General features: G+C 40.5%; 1 protein-coding gene across 12 annotated transcripts in view; it reads right to left on the reverse strand.

Annotated features, from left to right (window-relative positions):
- The window catches only part of RIN2 (Ras and Rab interactor 2), a 220,823-nt gene that overhangs the window by 59,892 nt on the left and 142,964 nt on the right, over positions 1-17,967 (reverse strand). For 7 of the 12 annotated variants that reach the window (XM_079123221.1, XM_079123222.1, XM_079123226.1 and 4 more), the window contains one exon: positions 6,042-6,142. The exons of 2 other annotated variants lie outside the window; for them this stretch is intronic. In XM_079123221.1, coding sequence (XP_078979347.1) covers positions 6,042-6,142 — 101 coding nt within the window. Of the gene's footprint in view, positions 1-5,640; positions 5,689-6,021; positions 6,143-13,731; positions 13,827-17,967 lie in introns of those variants that run through there. 3 more of the 12 variants (XM_079123219.1, XM_079123217.1, XM_079123218.1) reach the window with 3 other exon arrangements.

Below are 17,967 nucleotides of genomic sequence, written 5' to 3' on the forward strand. Positions count from 1 at the left end.
TTTTTTTTTTTTTCTGCTGCAAGTTTATTAGTTTAAAATTCAAAAGAAGAAATAATAAAAGGTACATATATTTATATTTTTCCATAATTTCTGAGTTATTTTACTTTTTTATCTCCTTCCCCTAAATAGTCCTTTCTGTAATTTCACAATTTCCTTAAATATTGCCCAGTGAACTGGCTGTGAGCTCAGAATCTCCCATGACTTTATCCTTGAACTGAGACACGTAAAAATAAGATGGACTATTAAACCTAAAGAATTCCCATCCCTGATTCCAACAATACTGAGATAAGTACTTAGTCAGAACATACAGGTATTCCTACCTGTTTCCATTCTCATGGTTTCAGAAACTCTAAATTATCCCAACCATCCACATGGCTAAATTGAAAAAGTTGCCAATACCAAGTATAGGTGAGAATGGAGCATCCCAAGCTTTCATATACTCTAGGTGGACGTGCAAACTGATATCGTTGCTTTGGAAAACTGTTGGGCACTATCTACTAAAGTTGAACATTGAATATGTAATCCAATAATTCCAGTCTTACATTACTGTGTCCACCAAAAGACATGCACATGAATGTTTATAGCAGTATTAGTTAATATAGCCTCAAACTCAAATATCTATCAATAGAATGGATAAACAAATCATAATTTATTCCTAAAATGGAACACTATACAAAAAGTTCCATGAAAAATGTCAGAGTTTTAAAAGTACATGCTGTACAATTCCAGTTATAAAAAGTTCCAAAATAGGTAAAACTGGCACTGGGGGTATAGCTTAGTGGTAGAGAGCACACTTGCATGCATGAGGTCCTAGGTTCACTTCCCAGCACTAAAGCTAAAACAAAAAGCAGAAAAAAAAAAAAAAAAAAAAAAATCAAAAAACAAACAAAACCAGGCAGAACTAGTCTATAGCAATAGGAGTAAGTATAGTGCTTACTCTTGGGGTATATAGAGAACAGAAAGGAGCCTTGGGTGATGTTGGGAATATCCCATTTTCTGACTTGGGTGTGTGGGTTTTGTGGTCTATTTACTTCGTGAAATATCAAATGTAGCCGTATACTTAATTGTGCATGCTTGCTGAATTATGTTTTGTCAATGGGAAGACTTTTTAAGAATGCAGCAAACAATGGGAGTGGGTATCTTTCAGAAGGACACAGAGAAATCAATATGGCCATAACTGTCCCACTAGAGACGTAGTCGAGTGGAACTCTGGGCCTCTTTTTCCCAGACTGTAGCATCATTTCTTCTCTTTTAATCTTGAGTTCTAATTTTAGATCAAGGGAAGACTCTCAGGGCTGTACAAGGGAACTGAAGTCTGAGCTTCACGTGGTTTCTATATCATTGTTATGTGGTTGCTGGGAAATCAGACTCTTTCAGTGAAACTAATGATGGTGGCCAACTGCTACATTGTAACAGTGTTGGGTAGACCTGGCCAAGAAATCTTTGATTTTCATGTGTCTGCTTCTGCAGTGGGGTGAGTTGAGGTGGGAGGAGGGGTGTTATTAAGACCTTGGGCATCACTCAATGATCCACCTAGGTTGGAGGGTACCAGAGAGGAAACAATAAAAATGATGGAGGTAGCCAGTTGTGGTGGTGCACACCTGTAATCCCAGGGGCTTGGGAGGCTGAGGCAGGAGGATTGAAGGTTCAAAGAAGCCAGCCTTAGCAACTTAGTGAGGCTGTAAGCAATCTATTGAGACACTTTCTCTAAATAAATAAATAAATAAATAAAGGGGTGGGAATATTGCTCAGTGGTTAAGCATCCTTAGCATCCTTGTGTTCAGTCCCTGGTAACAACAACAACAAACAAAAAAAAAAAAAAAAAAAAAAAAAAAAGGAGGAAAAAAAAAGAAGGAGGAGAAAACAAAGGCAGCAACAACCTTTAATGACATGCATGGTCTTGGCAGGACTCTCAGGGATCCTAAAAACCCAGAAAATACTTCTTGAGATTGTGAGGCTGGTCCTTCCTCCCTCCCTCCCTCCCTCCCTCCCTCCCTCCCTCCCTCCCTTCCTTCCTTCCTTCCTTCCTTCCTTCCTTCCTTCCTTTTCTTTCCTGAAGGTCATGGGTCCAGGGGATGATGAAAGTGGACCACTGACTGACCTCAGGCCTGGTGGACCTACCCCAGCAGACACCCTCCCCCAAATGAGCTTGGAGCAATGGAGAGTAAAAAGGCTTTATGGTTCCATGGTTTCTAGACTTTAGAGGGATAACGAGAAAGAGAAAACAGGAAACATCATTTAGAGAGAGCATATCATCAGGAATAAGAAGCCCCTTCATCTTTGTCTGGTGTGCTAGCTTCTTTTTGGTAAAACATTAGCAGAGGGAGGAGACAGATTTATTCAGGATTAAAGGATTAAAACAGCTCATAAAGCAAAACTGATGGAAGAAGCACCGCTGGAGATCAGGTGGAAAGGACTCTGGCCATTTTCTTTGCTGGGGAGGGAGCCTAAGGCCTATCGCACATTTTCTACTTTGTCCTTTTTTATGCACTGGCATGAGGGATGCAGCTTGTTTATGCAAGAGGCCTTTGATGTTTTGATACTTTAGAATCTCCAAAAATTTTGTCACATTTCTTTCATCCAGTCAACAATTAGTTATTGTGCATATGCTTTATGCCAGGCACCACTTGAATAACTGAAATCATAGCTGTGAACAACGAACCACTCCCCCCACACAATCAAGGAGCTTACTTCTCAGTGGAGGGAGGTAGAAAATGCACAATTAAGCAAGAAGGTACAAGAGTCCCTCAGATCTGAGGGAGTTTGTTTCCAGGACACCTTGCCACATATACCCAAATCTGCCAGTGCTCAAGTCTCTTATATAAGATGGTATAAGTTTTCTCTGATATGTGGATCTTAATTCACCATAAGAGAGGACTAGGGAAGAATAGAATCTTCCCTAATAGATTAGGTAGAGGGGAGTGAAGGGAGGGGAAGGGGTATCGGGTAGGAATGATAGTAGAGTGAAACAGACATTATTACCTCATGTGCATGTAGGCCTGCATGACTGATGTGATCCTGCAATATGTATAATCAGAAAAATGAGAGATTACATTCTTTATGATCTATCGAAATGTATAAATGCAAAAAAAAGAAAGAAATGTATAAATGCATTCTACCATCATGTACAACTAATTAGAACAAATTAAAAAATTAAACAAAGAAAAATATTTGCATATAACTGCATATATCCTCCTGTATTCTTTAAATAATCTCTAGATTGCTTATAATACCTAAAGCAATGTAAATGCTATGTAAATAGTTGCTATCCTATATTGTTCAAGGAACAATGACAAGAAATCTTCTGTACATATTCAGTACAGATGCAATTTTTTTAAAAACTATTTTTGATCTGTGGTTGGTTAAATCCTTATTTGAAAACTGGTGGATTCAGAAGGCTGACTATGCTTGTCCTGTCTATATAGGTTCTATGAAAAAAATTAATGAAGCCAGGTAAGGTGGTACAAGGAAAGGCAGGCTCAAGGGTGGATGCTTGAATAACCAAATGCCACCATAGGTAAAGGAGTTGAGGTTTCTCACCAAGAACACTAGGTTGTCACTTAATCTGGTGTTTAAACAACTAAGGAAGTACAGACATTTCATGGTGGCTGTGGCAAGAGTAGGTGAGGGCCCACCACAGCTCATACTCACAGAGAAGGATGCCATAGAGGAAGCTGACTGATTTCTCTATGGATCCATCAGATGTGCAGAGCCATGGTCCTGCAGGGGCTGTTCTTTCTATAGAGATTTTGATTAAGGCAACTCCCCTGCTCACAGATCTTCTTTCCTTTTCTCTCCTTTCCCTTTTGGACTACTTTGTACCAGGTTGAATTGTGATTTCCCTCGTGGCCACAGCTATATTTTGCCTGAATTTTGGATACGACTCAAGAGTCTTCTTCATTCTACCTCCCCACTGTCTGGGTCTCCTGATATTTGCACCCGGCAAAATGGAGAGATTAAAAACAAAGTCACCACTTCTAAAAAAAAATCACTGAGAGACTCCAGTAGAGAATCCACAGCCTCATTAGTCCATTTTTTTTAGCCACATCATACAGTTCCTACACTAGTAAAATGAGGGTCATAATGGACCTCTGCCTCCTAGAGTTTTGTTAGGAAAATGCAATCGATAGTAACTGTAAACTACTGCAGACTGTACCTGGCATGTATCAAACAGAACATACAAGGCTAAATACAGACAATCCATCTAGCTTTTTCTTTCTTTCCCATAAAACAATTCTTAAAAAGCCAAGTAAAGTGTCTCTAGAAATTAATAAATTCAGTGTTAACCAACATAGCACCCAAGGACAAGTGACGTTAATCTGAAAAAAAAATTATTGTGGCATACTTATGCTCATTCTTAAATTTGGAAAGGAACAAATGAAAAGAGGTGTAGTCAGTGGTGAGCACATTTACTAGGTACTGGGCTTAGTCCCCAGCACAAAATAAATAAACAAACAAACATAAATAAATAAATAAATAAATAGACGTTACAGATTAAATGACTTCCCAGCTCCCCACCCGAACACCCACTGAAGTCAGAGTACAAGATCTTGATGGTTCCTAACATTTTTATTCTTCCTGCAAGCTTCACTCTTCAGCACTTACACACATTCCTGCTGCTCTATGTCTGGGTGTCTGTCCCCTGAAGAGCTTGGAGTCTATCTCACAACGTGTTATTTCCTGGATATAGAAGAAATCAGTGCTCTGAAAACCCATTTCACACTGTTGATCAGCCTGGATTCCCAATTTAATTTTAGGTCAGCAATGGAAAGGGTAAAGAGGAATCCCCTGGCTTAAGTTCCACTGCATTTGAATTACTCTGAATATGAGATGGACTCCTTTAACTGAAAATCATTGTACATTCGTCTAATTTGTGGGGAAAATAAGTTAATTAATCAAAACGCTTTACATTGAGGTCAAGAGATAGTGGGATGCCTGACTGCTGCAGGAAACGTGAGGAACATCTTGTCTACCCCAGTCACTTTGTAGAGAAGCAAGGACATAGAAAGCACACAGAACTTCCATGGCTAAGGGGGACTACAGCTCCAGAAAGGGAGAGCATCAAAACACCACCTTCCAGCTCAGCACCTCCCTGGGATGGTCCTCCCTCCCCTCAGTCTACAGCAGGGAACAAGTCAAGCTGGTTTGAAACTTGCCTGGACAACCAGAAACACCTGGCTTGCCTGCCTGTCCCATGACTTGCAAGCAAAACCTGCACCATAAATCTCAGCTTCACACTCCTCCAAGTAGTCTCCACCCCACTTTCTGGGAAAAGAGGGGAAGCTGATAATGAATCTGGCTTCCCAAGCACCACGTTTCCCTGACTTTTTGTAATGATTTATTCTGTTTTCTTTGTTAGCAAGGAATTATAACATCAAAGAGATGTAAGAGGTTACCTCCAACCTCCCACCCCAACCCTGGCTCCTGCACCCCCATTCTCCACTTAAACACCAATCTCCTGTTACTTTTTCCGAGAATGTGTAATATGTGAACAGGTATTAAGCTTAACCAGCAGAGCACATTGCCTCCCCTTCCTTAACCATTAAGGAGCGCATCCTGTTTCCAGTACACTGGATCATTTTTCAGGTTAATGGCTACATTAACTACCAGTTTTATTGATTTTTTTTTTTTTTTTCTGACCTGAGAATGCAAAATGAGTCCATCCTCTTTAGTTGCTCCCCTTTAAACCTTCAGGAGAATGACACAGCTACACTGAATTCTACTTTGCACACCGAGGATCCGCTGCGTTATTGTTTCCATCATTGTGAGTAGGTGGACATGGCACAGACAATTTTAGGTTTCCGGGTTCTGGTGCCAGGAGGAATTGAGAAGGTATAAAGTTCAAGTGCCTTGAAAGGGATTAAAATAAGCAGACCAGGAGCTCTAGGCCACTCCCACCTCCCACAGAGAAATTCATCTGGAGCTGCCACAGCACTCCCAGTTCCCAAACTTCAGAGGAGTGAGGAACGTCAGCCCTCACAGCTAATGGACTTCCCAGAGTCCCTCTCTCACGACCGTCACCTAACCGCATCTCCCGTCACCTGGCAGTTTCAGCAGGTTCCAGGCCATTTTCCAGGCTGACATCTGTCTGCACCATCTCTTGTTTCAGTTCTCCGATCTCCGAGGCGATTGTGTCAATGAGCTATTCAAAGACAAAAATAGTATGACGTCAGGAAGTGCAGAGGCGTGGCACGTCCACAGAGCCTGGGGAGCTCTGGCACTTCCACAGAGATGACCATCACATTTTTTTTTTTTTTTTTTTAAATCTGGGCTCTGTGAATTTCCTCTAAATAGGGGGAAAATAAAGGGCCAGCTTCCCCTTAAAAAGAGGAAGAACTTAGGTTTCGGTATTGGGGAAGAACTTGGGTTTTAGTATTATAATAATGAAAAGAATACGCACCCACTTTGGTTGCTCAACACAAATACAGAGAGGAATAACTACTTTCTATTAAAAACCAGGCCTCCATGTTCATTTTTGTCAAAAGGAATTCCCTACATTAAAATTTTTATAATCAATATTTGGGTTATAGTAATAAATTTATTTATTTATTTATTTATTTTTGTTGCAATCCATTATTTATCTATTTATTTTTTATTTTTACAGACTGCATTTTGATTCATCGTACACAAATGGGGTACAACTTTTCATTTCTATGGTTGTACACAAAGTAGATTCACACCATTCATGTAATCATACATGTACATAGGGTAATACTGTCTGTCTCATTCTACTATCTTTCCTTCCCCCATCCCCTCCTGTCCCATTTTCAAAATAAAATTTATTTAAAAGACATACACCTGAGGTGGGGACATAGTGCAGAGCTACTTGGGTAGCATGTGCCAGACACTGAGTTTGAACCACAGAACTGGAAAAAAAAAAGAGAGAGAGAGAGAGAGACAGAGAGAGAAGAAGAGAAGAAAAGACACATATGGCTTACAAACAGTTTTAAGGACATTAAAATTATAGAATTATTCCTCTCTCTCTCTCTCCTTCTTTTAATTACTGGGAATTGAACACAGGGCCTTACAAATATTAGGTAAGCACTCTACCACTGAGCTACATCCCCACTCCTTTTTTTAAAGTTTATTTTGAGACAAGTTCTTCTTAAGTTATTAAGAAATTTGCTAAGTTGTTGAGTCTGGCCTCAAACTTGTGATCCTCTTATCTCAGCCTCCCAGGTTGCTGAGATTACAGGTGTGCACTCTTGCATTTTTTTTTTTTTTTTTTTTTTTAATGAGAGAAAGGACAGTAATGGTGGTCAGTACCTGTAGCTAGCTACTCAGGAGGTTGAGGCAGGAGAATCACTTGAACCCAGGAGTTCAAGACCAGTCTGGCTAACATAGCCAGACTCTGTCTCTTAAAATGAATACATGAGTAAAATAAATAAAAAATTTAAGAAATAAAACTAAATGATAGAAGACAGGGAAAAAGGAAAAGACTGACTGGGGCTAGGAATGTGTTAGGGGTGGTAAGTGCTTAGGTGCTCTCCTTGCAGTACCTAAGAAGAAATGTGGGGGGAACTTGGCCATTTCTTGGAAAAGATTTCTGTTGTCTTTTGTGCCCTACCTGTGAAACCGAGAAGGGTCTGCATCTGACCCTGAAGGCTGGTCTAAAATCTCAGGCCCAAGTATTCACTTATTCAACAGGATTGTTGTGTGTGTGTATGTGTACTGGGGGGCTACTGGGGATTGAAACCAGGGCCTGGTACATGCCAGACAAAGGCTCTATCATTGAACTACCTTCCCACCTTCTCAATGTAGTATCTTTATTGGCACCTTCTAGACACTGTTAAATGTAGAAGAACCACTCAAGTATGTTACTTTCGCACTATTTTTTGAAAGTGTTGTTTTTCATATGTGATTTGTGTTGCACATAATAGGCCTATTATTGCTTCTCTAAAAACAACAACAACAAAAAGTTAGCTGGGTATGGTGGCACATGGCTATCATCCCAGCAATTTAGGGGGCTGAGGCAGGAGGATCACAAATTCAAGGTCAGCCTGGGTAACTGAGATCTCATCTCAAAAAAAAAGTGTGTGGGGGGCGGCAGTTAGGAATATAGCTAAGTGGTAGAAAGCCCTGAGTTCAATCCCTAGTAGCTCCCCCAAATACAATAAAATAAATAAATAAATATTAAAAAAATTTTTTTTAAATTTTCATTTTACTTTCTAATATAGTAAATATCTATAGACACAATCCACATGAATATAAGTTCTTTGGGGTGTTTTTTTGTTTTTTTTTTTGTTTTTTTGCAGTGCTGGAAATTGAATCGAAGGCCTCACACATGCTAGGCAAATGCTCCACCACTGAGCTATATATCCTCCCCCATTTTTATTTTTTATTTTGAGGCAGGGCCTCACTAGGTTGCCCACAAACTTCAGATTCTCCTGCTTCAGCTTCCCAGGTAGCTGGGATTACAGGTGTGCACCACTATGTCTGGCAGTCCTCAATCATTTTTTAAGCATGTCAAGGGGTTCTGAGATTAAAAAGTTTGAGAACTACTATTCTAGCCCAAAGTAAATGTTCTTTTGTCTTAAATAGCAGTTTATATTCCACCCAGACTCAAGGAGAGATGCTTCATTTGAGTTTACAGGTTACAGGGAAAAAAATGAAAAAAATTGTTCATCAATTTAATAAGCCTTTATGGAAATCTACTTCATGCCAGGCACTCAAATGAAGAGTAACACTGAGAAGGTCTCAATTCTCATGGAGATGACGCTCCTATAGAATTGATGGACCATAACAGTGAGCACTGAGAAGTTCCAGAACGAAGGTAGTTTAGGGTGGTGTTGTAGGAAGCAGCTAAGGAGCTCTGCTACTTAGTGTGGGTTGATGAGAACAGGACTTTGAGTAAGTGATAGAGCCCTGAATGACAGGGGAACCATGACAAGATCAAAGGAAGAGCCCACTGAACAAAATTCCAGGGTCTGGGGAAGTATGTAGAAAAAGTAGCAGACAGGTGCCAGATCTTGCCTAGCTTATAGATCACAGTATTCATGAATTTTAGTTTTCTATAATAAAAAATATTATGGGGCTTTACTGGGGAAATGACCTTTTATTTTATTGTTTTATGGTCTAAAAAGATGGCTGTAGTGGGGCTGGGGTTGTAGCTCAGTGGTAGAACATTCTTCTAGCATGCGTAGGTCCTAGATTTGATTAATCCCCAGCATGGGTGTGGGATTCCAGTTAGAGATGGTTTGTAAGGGCAAGAGGAGAAATAGAACCACTTAGGAGCAACTGCAGTGACCCAGGCAAGAGATGATATTGTCCTGGGAGCAAGGGAAGCAGTAGGAACAGAAAGAAGGGGAAAATTCAGAAACAACTTGCTGTAGAAATTGATATGACTGGATGGATTGCATGTGGAGGTGATGGAAAGGAAAGAATCAAGAATGACACCTAAGTTTTTGGTTTGAGAAATTAGATAAATGGCAATGCCCTTGACTGACATGGGAAAGAATGAAGAATGATTAGGCTTGTGGGGAAAATTGAGTAGGACTTTGGGCAAGTTAAATGTTAATTCAGTTGCTTATTATCAAATAAGTCTGTTCAGTAGTTTTCGGCATTCAGGATGGTGATATTTATACATTTGGAACTTAATGGTTTATGTGTCACTCTGTGACAGGGAGAGATTATCTAAGGATAGAATGTCTGTGGAGAAAGGATCCCAGCAAATAGCTCTGAGTGCACCCGATTTGTAGAGGTCAGAAAAGAGAGAAGTCAGCCAAGCCCTTCATGCTTGATTCATCCCATTGTGTGTGTGACTGGGATGAGGAATGTGGGTGCAGCTTCCAGAAGCTCTGGGGCCTTGGGAGAGAAAATTATCAGGCGATCCTGTTTCATACCCATCAAAGTAACAACAACAAAAAAGTTCGACAATTCCAGGATGTGGGAAAAGAGGATCCTCCTTATGCTGTTGGAGAAATATTATTCATAGATCCACTTTGGAAAACAACTTGTAAATATTTTTAGGGTTAAAGATAATAGAAACCTAGGTAAGCATCTAGAGAAATTCTTGCGCATGGAAACTTTACAAGGAGAACTTTACAAGAATATTTGCTGCACCATTACTTGTAAAAGCACAAATTATAAGCAGAATACTACACAGTATATAAAATTAACAAACCAGAGGTATATATAGTAACATACAGAGAGATAAAAATTTAAAAAGCATTTTTAAAAGAAAAAAAAAAGGCAAAATGAAAAGTGTTACATTGAGTATATAAAGTTTAATACTATGGAAAATTGTGCTAGGTATTATTTACAGATACACACATAGATGTAAAGGCAATCACAATATGTATAGGGATTATAATCTTTATCCTAGTGGTTAACTCTAGGTGGGCAAAATGGAAGGAGATGTTCACAGGTGATATGTTCAGTCACTTGTGAGGTTTTATTTCTTAAAACAGCAAAATAAGATTGTATGATTAAAAAGAACCAATAAAAAAGATTTTATTGAGGTGAGCAATAGGTGTTGCAGTATTATGTGTGATTTTCTGTATGCTTAAAATATACCATAATCAAAATTACTATGAAAATAAGAAAAATAGAGTGGATGCGTGTGAAAATGGAAGTACACAGAGGTAATAAAAAGATGAGAACAAGGAAGGGGAGTCTGTTTGCCTCTACTGAAGCCCCACCACACTAAAGGTGGGTCCCCTTCACTTTGTTACAGCTATGCTCTACAGGACAGTCATTCCTGGCCCATTAGGAAGCAGAGAGCACTGCCCAGTTCAGGGGCCATCCATGGCCTCTGGCAAACCTTGTAGAGAGGATTCTCAACCTGGCAGGAAGACAGGTCACTAGGTCATCTCTCCACCCTCCAGTCAACCTATGGCTGCCATACTGGTTCGAACAAAAAAATCCCTAATGTCCTTCCCCAGAAGAGGCAGTTGATCCTTTCTAGTTAGACCCTTCCGGCTGTAGCCTTCAGATACAGCTCTTACTGACACTGTTGGCTGCACCTCTAAACCTCCATTTCTCATATGTACTTTCTTCTCTATACCTAGCCATACACAAGAACAAACAATGGGCTTTCACTCAGCACTGGGATAGTAAATCACCACTAATGTCATTTATCTATAGTGCAAGTGACTCTGAGACACAAAGGCGGACAGAGGTTGCACCTGGTTAGATCACCGTGGGACCCTTCCCTGCCAGATGAGGGCATTTTTGTTCAGTTCCCTCCATATTTTTCCTCCTGCTTCATTCAATCCTGACTCACCTGTCTAATAACATTAGTTAGTATTTGCTAATGGACCAGAGTTTAATATTCCAGAGTCATGCCTGCCTCTGAGAATTATGTTTATATACCCATTAGGCCCTCCCAACGAGCAAAAGTTAGCATCACAAAACATTCTTTCCTCTTTGAAATCATTCTCAGGTCCCACTAATTGGATTTCAGGTGTTCCCAGCATCATTCCTTGATAAATTTGTGTTTATTTGTATGTTCTTAATTTCTATTGACTTTTACCTTCATCCTTTATACTTGGTTCTTTCTAATTTCATTCTTTGCAGACAAACAGAGATAACTTGTCACCCACCAACAGGGACCAGTTTTAACCTAAGCTTTCCATGTTAAAGCCATTAGCAACTCAGTGTAAGTTATTTATTGAAGTTGGTGCTACTACTTGAAGTTTTTCCAAACCCACTTATCTAAAGACCTCAACACACCTTGCACCTGTGAAGAATTCCTTCAAGAAGGGAGAGGAACTGGCAAAGTATCTACAAAGCTGGCAAGTAAGTCCTGCTTCTCACAGCTCACTTGCTTGGCCACCCAGGAAGTATGTGAAGTCCTGGAAAGGTAACCACAGAGACAAGCGGCTATTCTTTGGTGCAGTCAGAGAGTGAGACAGGGCATCAGGTTGCCAAGGCAAAAGTTGGTAGTTCTTAGGCCCAGAACCCAGTATGACAGTGTCATTCCCATACAACCATGTGGTAACAAAGGTCTGAACCCAAGATTGACTATAAGCAAGTACAGAGCACAATAGATTTTAAGTGATAAAACCCAGGGCACTGGCTGGCTGTTTTTCCCTGTAGGGATGCACACCAAGACTCAAAAAAACAAAGGGGTGGTATGCTTAGGTCTGTGGTATAGCTCAGTGGTAGAGTGCTTGCCTAACGTAGTGAGGGCCTGACTTGATCCCCAGCACTGCAAAAAGTAAAATAAAATAAAGTAAACTAGATGAGATGCTGGGGGAGAGAAAGGGTTACTGGTATGGGTGGGAACTGCTGAGGAAGAAACCAGAAGGAAGGGCCTAACAATGAAAAGAGGAGAGAAGAAGGCAGGCCTGGTTGGACCTCCCTCATTCTCCTCAGAAACCCAGTGCCCTTAGGCTCCCTAACTTGTCAGCATTCATGCCTAATGAACCATGAGGTATTCAGTGGGTGACTTTGCATGTGAACTGGCATCCAGGCCCAGAGTGGGAGAATAATTTGGGAAGGAACAGGTTCTTTACCAGTCCTTTGAGGTCACACCCAGGGCTAGGCCTGGACAAGGCTGGGCCTGCCACTCTCCAGTTTAGTGCAGGAGTCTATACTAATTTGTACCATCTTATAATCATTCTGGGTAAACTCTCCATATGGCAGGAGAAGCAGCAACCTTGTACAGTTTCAAGGTGGTCTGTACTTTGGTCGTGTGTAGTAATGGTGGTGAGCACACCAGCTTTGGGCTCAGAGAGACCTGCCTTCAAATCCTGTCTCAGCCTCCCCTGTGGGCTGGGCCACCTTGGGTGAGTGAAGAACCCATCCCCCCATCTGGGTGCCCTCATGCTTAAATCTCTAAAGTAAAGGCTAGTGCAGTGGGATGGGGGTGGGGCTGGAGAGTTAAACAGGACAATAAGATTAAAATGCTTTGCAACAGGCACCCAAGTGCTGCCTGATTTTCTTCCTATTTAAATTCTCTCCTAATTTTGGCAATCGTTATTATGCAGAAAGCTAATACTAAAAGACATTTAAAACAGTCTCCCAAACTGAAAAAAAAAAAAAAAAAGAAAAGGCCATTTAATCTCCATCTATAAAAGTCTAGGACTACAAAAGACAGTTTCTGTGGGGTCCCAATCTCCCTCTGCCTGTGTGCCCAAGTCTCTAATCTAGATTTGCCCACTGGGAGTCAATTTTCCTCTAATGGGGAGCAAAGACATTCTATGCATCCCTGCATGCAGGGAGGGAGGAGGGAAAAGGGAGGGACCCCAAATCTTGTTTTCTTCCTTTTAGGGTTAGATAAAAGGAGAAAATATCTTTGAAAGTCAAGTAAAAATAAAACAAGAAAGTGCTTATAGAGCAAGTTCTGTTACAGTGCTTCTCAAATTCCTGGTTTCACGCAGGAATGTTATCAGTGGTTTGAAAAGGGATGTGTAGCTGATATGATGAAGACTTGAAACCTAGGGTGTGGGAAAAGTTAAGTGCTTGGCTCCCAGCTATGGAATTTCTTCTATGCCCTAAGTGCATCCATTTGGCCTTGGGGTGTGGTGGACTTTTACAATCCTAGAATCAGCACTATGGGATTGGACCTACCTCCAGGACCTGCAAAATCACATGACCTACACAATTCCTCTCCTATCTGCTTTATCATGGTCTGGAGGGTGCATCCCATGCTGGGGGTTTCCCTAAAGACATCTGGAAAACAATGGAGTTCTTCCAAACTCTCAAATAACTTTTGCCAACAGGAACTATTATCATGGGAACAAAAAATTAATGGAGGTTTATTCCCCTCCTCTTTTAGCAGAGTACCTTGAGAATGATGCTGGAGCATCTCAGAAGAACATTGCCTTTTAAGTACTTTTTTAAGTAGTTCAGTGGCAGAGCACATGCTTAGCATATGTGAGGCCCTGGGTTCAATATCCACTACTGCCAAAAGATAAAACGAAACAAAAATGAAACCACAACTTTGTGTTACGCCAAGGGTGTTTGCATTTATATTCTTGAAATTTAATTATAAATGAACATAAAAGAAGAATATGTTTCCATTTTAAAAAATGAATTACTGCAGTTAAAACTAATCTCCACTGACCATCACTCATATTCGCTTCCATCTTCTCAGAGGTAAACCACTATTGGGTGCATCATTCTTGAGTCATATCACTGTGCTTTTTTCACCCAATGGAACTACACAGATGTATTCTTCTGTATCTTGCTAACTTCAGTCAACAAAATGTTGTGACATTTATTCACATAGATCCGAGAAGCCCTAGTTCATCTACTTTAATGGAAATCATTTTCCACCATGGGCACATACCACAATCTTCATTCTATTTCAATAGATACTAGTCATTTTCAATGACTGCTTTCTCCAGCAGTACCGCAGTGAACAAACTTGTGTGTGCTCCCTTGCGCACCACCTGAAACCTCAAATAAAATGTCAAGGCTGATGCATTTAACAGGTTATAAGTGGTGCCACACTGCTATCCAGGTGGTTGGGTGCTTCTTCTATACTGCCTCTGCCATTTTTGAAAATGTCCATGTCACTCGTTTGATATTATCTGAGTTTTAAACTTTGGCCAATCTGATGAGTACAGGCGATTTTTGTTTTGTATTGTTTTAATTCATTTTTGCCCCATTTATGTTTTTGTTGTCTATTTGTATTTCATTTTCTGAGGGACTGCCTGCTCATCTATCTGTTGCCCACTTTGAGATTTCTTTGCTTTTCTTGTTAAGTTGTATAAGTTGTGGATATGAGTCCATTATCTCATATATTTCAAATACTTTCTCTCAAACTGTTTTTACGCCTTTTAAATGTCCTAAGCTTTTTAAAGATGACAGAATTAAATTTATCAAAATTTTCACTATGACTTTTACTTATTGACCCATGTCCAGGAAGATATTCCTTATCTTGAAGTGATAAACAGTCTCTTCTACTTACAACTAAGACTTATATATAGTTTTATTTAAAGATGATAGATCTAGTTATTTGTAAGCATTTTATTCATCTGGAATTTAATTTTGTGTGTGGTATGAGGTGAGAACTATGAGGTAACTAAAATATGGCTGGAGCTAGGATTCCCAAACCCTAAGCATCTAAGCCCTACATTCTGCCCCAGGTACTTTCTGCAGACCAGGAATGTGCCTAGGGGTCTGCTTTTTTTTTTTTTTTTTTTTTTTTTTTTTTTGGATTTGCACAAAGACTGGGGGTATCCCTATAGGTAGAACTTTGCCCTTAATTTTTTATTCCACATGGAGAGCAAATGAACTAAACAGCATTTAGGCAATAGTTCATCTTAGCCCTGTTGGTTGAAAATATCAACTTAATCAAATTAGAACCTTCTATTTGCCAAAAAGCAACATTTACTATCTTTTTATTCCACTTTCTATTTCAGAGTTAAAAAAAAAAAAAAGAAAAAAGAAACATCTTTCCAATAACACAGTTATGTAGAGAAAATGGTAATCACCCAACCCGATTCCATTCTCTGAGCTAAGTGAAAGTAGTGGTTTGAGGTGAGTAACTTTCCATTTTTAGCTCCAAGTAGTAAATAGTACAATCTAAGGGAAATGAGTACAAATGAATAATTTAATCTTCAGAAGCAAAATTTTGACAACATGCCTAGCCTGTTGGAATTCCTTTATCTCTGTTGCTTTGAGCAGTGTGTCTTTGAGTAAACAATTGGACCATTTAAATGTCCTCATCCCTAAATGGAGGGTACAACGAGGCTTCTCAGAGTTGTCAGAGTTCACTGAGGTAATGCGGCAAAGCCCTCAGCTGACGTATACTTTTAATGTTTGATGGTGATTTAAGAGGGCTTCACAATTCACATTATCTATACCAGGGACTCGGAGAGGCCACCTTTGCACTGACTCTTCACTTGGGCTTGCAGATGCCCACCAGCTAACAAAAGGCAGGATAAAACTTGTCATCTGTTCCTTCTGATATCTGTGTCCCCTTTATTACCTTAAACTTTGGCTCTGCATGTAGGCATGTTAATCACTCAAGGAGTGTAACACAAGTTTTATTAACCCTAAATTTACCTAAACTATCTCACTCCCCTTCAAGACTGAGGACACCAAGATAAGGGTAACTCTGGTATTTTAAAAATTTTGCAGGAACACTCAACTGTCTGCTTTTACAATGTCCTATTCCAGACCCCTATTCTAGGTGCCACTGCAGGGGAATAGTGGAGCCTTGCAGGGAGATCACCTCATGGTGAGAATGTCCTCCTAAGCAGGAGTAATCATCTCATGGAAACTGAATTGCCCCCTTCCTGGATCACAGGTCTAATAGATAAACATCCTGAGAAACAAATGGATATTGCCCCCTCAAATGATAACGACTTCTCCAGAACCCCCTCACAGAACCCAACTAAGAATGATCAACCAGGTCACATTTTGATCAAGCCTACTTAATTATGCACACCTCTTACCTCCTGTCCCAATTGTTCCTCTATTTAAACCTAAAGTTCCTGTCAGTGCCTCATAAACAGGGCTGAGATACTTGATCTCAATTTGCCTTCCCAATGTGGTCATATTGATTAAAATTCCCTTCCTGTTTTTCACTGTTACTTTTTCCCTTTTGATTTTTGGGGTGAGTGGCTGAATCTGATTTGTTGGGACTCTTAAAGTCTGACCTGTTACTGAGGACTCTTGATAACATACTCACTGATGACAGAAATTTGAGAGGTCTGGTTTACAAGGGTTCTAGAAGTGTTGGGTGGGACCAAGGTGGCAGAATGTGTTGACAATACCTGCTGGGGACATGAGTCCTTGTGCAGTGTGAATGAGGGAGATCTTCACATCACATGGTCCCCACCGGCACCTTAAATCTACAGGGACATAGGGCCTGAGAAGCATGATACAATAGATTGTCTATTTGAAATTAGGGGAGCCCCAGAAGATTAAGTACTCAGTGTTCCTTGTGTGATGACATCACAAGGCATTGAACTAGTGTCCGTAGTTTCTAGCCTGTTGGATATTCCTGAGATCGAAACATCAGGCTTCACAGTGATCTGGCTTCACTTGTACTTCCACCAAAGGGGACCTCATATACATAGGAAGTAAGGTCAAGAGAAGAGAACCTCATCCTACACAGCTGACTCCATATCCTTTGCCAGTGGAGGCAACCAGATGGCTAGAATCCGCTTCATCTGATACACAGAGACAAACAAGGAACCCCAAAGTCAGTCTTTGACCAATGACCAGTGGGAGCTGGGGTATAAATACTCCAACTCCCTCACTCCTCATTGGGACCACTTTGAAGTAAGATGTACATAATCCTCAAGCTCTATTTAAGAGGGGTAATGTCTCATATCTAAGATGATATTAAAGCCTTAGCTGATCTCTTTCCCCAGATCCAAGGTCCTCTCCACTGTGAGTTTCTCTCGGGAGTATATAAAAAAAAAAAAATCTTCAGCTCTGGTCCTGTTTCCAGGGAACCTGACCTAATACACCCTCCAGCCTACATGTTGACCATTGGAGGTGATGGGTCTGCCTGTGGATTATTCATGGAGCCACAATGGTCCCTCCCTGTATATAAATTCCACACTGCAGGTATGTTGCTTTTTGTCCACTACTGTATACCCTGAGCTCAGAGCAGGCTCTAGCACACATTAGTTTTTGAATCCATTGACTACCCTTCCCTCTTCCTCTTTCCTCTTGGTAACTTCCCTGTTCCTTTGCCTTCCAGACAGGGGGTATATCAGGACATGGAGGAAGCAGAGCTCTGGCCAGTCCATTTTAACCTCAGTAGGACAGGATAGAGAAGTAGCTGAAGTGGTGGCATCCACTAAAAAGATACTGTTGAAGATTTTCAGTTATTTGCCACCAAAAGACATCTTTGTGGATGCACCCTGAGGATGCAGTAGCTCTCATCTGATCTCAGTGAATCTTCTAACAAATAATAGAGACCTACGTTGGCTTCACCTTTCTAGCTGCTCCTGACCAATATGGTGGAGGCTGGGAAGGGCTGGGAGTACTATAGCTAGGGATGTGCCATTGATTCAGTGAACTTCCAGAGGCCTAAGCCAGGCTTAAGGTTTTAAA

The sequence above is a fragment of the Sciurus vulgaris genome, assembly GCF_902686455.1.
Source record: "Sciurus vulgaris genome assembly, chromosome: 2".
Lineage (NCBI taxonomy): Eukaryota > Metazoa > Chordata > Mammalia > Rodentia > Sciuridae > Sciurus > Sciurus vulgaris.